The 3,318-nt window shown below is 36.5% G+C and overlaps 1 protein-coding gene across 1 annotated transcript; it reads left to right on the forward strand.

Moving 5' to 3' along the window:
- The first annotated feature begins 703 nt into the window (after positions 1 to 703).
- On the forward strand, positions 704 to 3,107 carry LOC145163448 (uncharacterized). The gene is made up of 3 exons (XM_079082290.1): positions 704 to 1,640; positions 2,255 to 2,443; positions 2,722 to 3,107. The coding sequence occupies exons 1-3, from the start codon at positions 704 to 706 to the stop codon at positions 3,105 to 3,107; spliced, it is 1,512 nt and encodes a 503-aa protein (XP_078938416.1).
- The last annotated feature ends 211 nt before the right edge of the window (positions 3,108 to 3,318 follow it).

Genomic DNA, 3,318 nt, shown 5'->3' on the forward strand with positions numbered 1-3,318 from the left:
GGCAAATGTAACAATAAACTATAGAATTGGTTTAGTTTGATTTGTTTAAACTAATAGAGCATAGGTTTTTCAATTTAATCCTACATGTTTATTTAGGGGTTAGATTTGGAACTCAATTCAACTTATGACCTTTTTATGTTTTTTTTGTTTGGTTTTTGTTTTTGTTGGTTTTTTTTAACCCAATTTGTTAGATAAACAACTTAGATCTGGATTGAACAATTTAAATTAGAAATTTTGCCAAAAAATTAAAGTTGTATGACATATCTAAATAAGTTAAAATAATAAGAATTAACTATTTCGAGTTAAAAAAAGAATTACAATTATATATAACTTTAATATGGGGGAGCCTTCTCTACAATAACTTTTTTTTGCTTTCTTATTTTCACCACCTTAGTTCCTTTATGTTTCCTTTCTTCGACCCAAAGCTAGCTTTGATTTGTTTTTTTTTTTTCCTTCATTACTTTAATGTTTTGTCTTCATATGTGTTGTCTTCTCTGCCACTTCGTTGTGACGTTAATTGGGTCTTCGTTGATGATATTGGCCGACCTTCTTTCTTTTTTGTTTTTTCTCTTCTTTTGCTCCAGGTACTTGTCTTCTGCCTCTTCTTCTTTTCCTTTTTAGTATTTCCTCTGTTAGGGTTTTAATTTGTTTTCCTTCGCTACGATGAATTATTTTATGTTGTTCGTTTCGTCTGTTCGTCGATATGCCTAAGGGTAGGAAACGTAACATTATTGAGTGTGTGGAGTGCTCTGTGTCTGCTGCTCCTGCTACGCGTAGAAGTAAACAGTCCCGAATTATTGCTTCTGCTGCTCTTCCTGCATACTATGACTGTGGTGATTGTGTTTGTGTTTGTCAGTTTTGTGGAGCTCTGTTTTGGTATGTTGAAAGGGTTAGAAATCGTTATGCAACCAATTGTCCTGAGTATAATCACTGTTGTAAGGGAGGTTCTGTTGTGCTGCCTCTTCCGCCAAGACCTCCTTCTGAAATTTATAACCTTTATGCAGGCATTGGTTTTTTGAATGATATAAGAGGTTATAAAAGTATGTTTTCCATGACATCTATGTTTTCCATGACATCTTTTGGGGCTGTTGTTGATAAGGATATTAATAATGGTAATGACCCATATGTTTTTAAGGTTTCAGGTCAGGTTTGTCATTGGATAGGGTCTTTATGTCCTGATGACTCTAAAGGTCCAAGGTTTTTGCAGTTGTATGTTTTTGATACTGCTAATGAGGTTTCTAATCGATTAAAGGCCTTTCATGATCCTTCTAGGAGAGATTTGGATGCTAGTATTGTGCGTGTTCTAATGGAATCCCTTTCTAAGCACAATGAATATGTTAGGACATTTAAAACAGCTAAGGAGATGGCTGAGGTTATGAATGTGGATTCTTATGCAGTTCGTTTGTATAGTAACATCCCAGATCGTAGATACGGTTCACCATCACCTGGCACTTTAGGTTGTATTGTTACCGGTGACGATAGTAATTTGGTCGGCTATGATATTCTTGTCTACTCTAAATCTGGTCGTCCTCAACGAGTGAGTAAACTTCATCCCAGTTATATGTCATTACAATATCCTTTGCTTTTCCCGTTTGGTGAGGACGGTTGGTCTCCGCGTTTGAAATTACGGGGTGATACAGGTACCAGTGTTAGAAACCTAACATTAAACATGTACTATAGTTATCAAATTCATGCACGTCGGGATATATACTCTCTTATTCTTAACTCGGGTCGGCTTTTCCAGTAGTACCTGGTTGATGCTTACACTTGTATTGAAGTAGATCGTTTACAATTCATTTTAAATAACCAGGAACATTTACGGTCCGAGTATCTATCCGGTCTTTATGATGCTCTGTCTAAAGGGGATAGAGAGAATAAATTTATGGGTAAACAGGGTTTCTTACCTACATCGTTTGTTGGTGGTCCCCGTTATATGTATAGTCACTATCAGGATGCATTACCGATATGTAGAGTATATGGAAATCCACAATCCTTTATTACGTTTACATGAACCGTGAAGTGGCCAGCGATAACGCGTTATATGGAAACTTATGGTCAACATGATGTTCACAGTAGAGCTGATGTGATAGCTAGAGTTTTTGAAATGAAAGTCAGGGCCTTCATTACGTTTCAAAAGGAGGATAAAACTTTTGGCGAGGTTGAAGCACGTAAGTGTTATTGTTTTTTTGTTTTTTATTACTTGTCTTTCGTGTTTGTGGTTTCTAACCGTTTATATTTTTTTTATGTATTTCAGATTTATATACTATAGAGTTTCAAAAGAGAGGTTTACTGCATTGTCATACGCTTTTATGGGTATCCAAATCAGACAATATTCGGCAGCCTGCTGATATTGATAACTTTATAAGTGCAGAACTTCCAGATCTTGTCTTGGAGGCGTCTCTCTATCGGACGGTGACGACGTGTATGATTCATGGCCCGTGTGGTCCGTTAAATTCTAAGGCTCCTTGTATGAAGGATGGGAAATGTAGCAATCACTTTCCTAAACCTTTTCATGATGCTACAACTTTTGATAAAGAAGCTACGCACACTACAAAAGGAATCCACTTAGACATCACATAATGCAAAGTGGCATTATGATTGATAAAGGATATTTAGTGCCATACAACAAGATATTGTGTAGTTGATTTGATGCACACATAAATGTTGAGTATTATGGATGGAATATGATGGTGAAATACCTGTTTAAATATATTTCAAAAGGAGTTGAACGTGTTAGGTTTGTTGTTCAGAAAAGTGAGGCAGCTGCTACTAGTGATTTTGATTCACAGGTCCCAATTGTAAATGAAGTTCACAACTTTTTGGATGCACGTTACATTTGCCCACATGAGGCCACATGGAGAATGTTAAACTTTTTCATTCATCGACGACATCCCCCTGTGATGACATTGCATGTTCACTTGCTAAATATGCAACATGTTATGTTTAAAGAAACCGGTAGAATAGAGGATGTTCTTCGCAATCCTGATTTTGCTAGAACACCCCTACTTGCATGGTTTGACAATAATGTAAGAGATCCAAAGGGTCGGGATCTTACTTATATTGACTACCCTAACAGATATACATGGGATTCTAGATTCAAAGAATAGGGACAGAGAGTTTTGGAATCTTCAAAAAGTATAGGTAGAATTGTGTCTGTGCATCCATCTTCAGGAGAGTTATTCTACTTTCGGATGTTACTCTGTCATCAAAAGGGATGTCAGTCGTATGAAGATGTTCATACAGTGTCTAGTCATCTTCATCCAAGTTTTCGAAGTGCATGTAATGCATTAGGGTTGATAGGTGAAGACATGGATGTCG

This window comes from Lactuca virosa, chromosome 3, assembly GCF_052849685.1.
Source record: "Lactuca virosa cultivar CGN04683 chromosome 3, Lactuca_virosa_CGN04683_v6, whole genome shotgun sequence".
In the NCBI taxonomy this organism is placed as follows: Eukaryota; Viridiplantae; Streptophyta; class Magnoliopsida; order Asterales; family Asteraceae; genus Lactuca; species Lactuca virosa.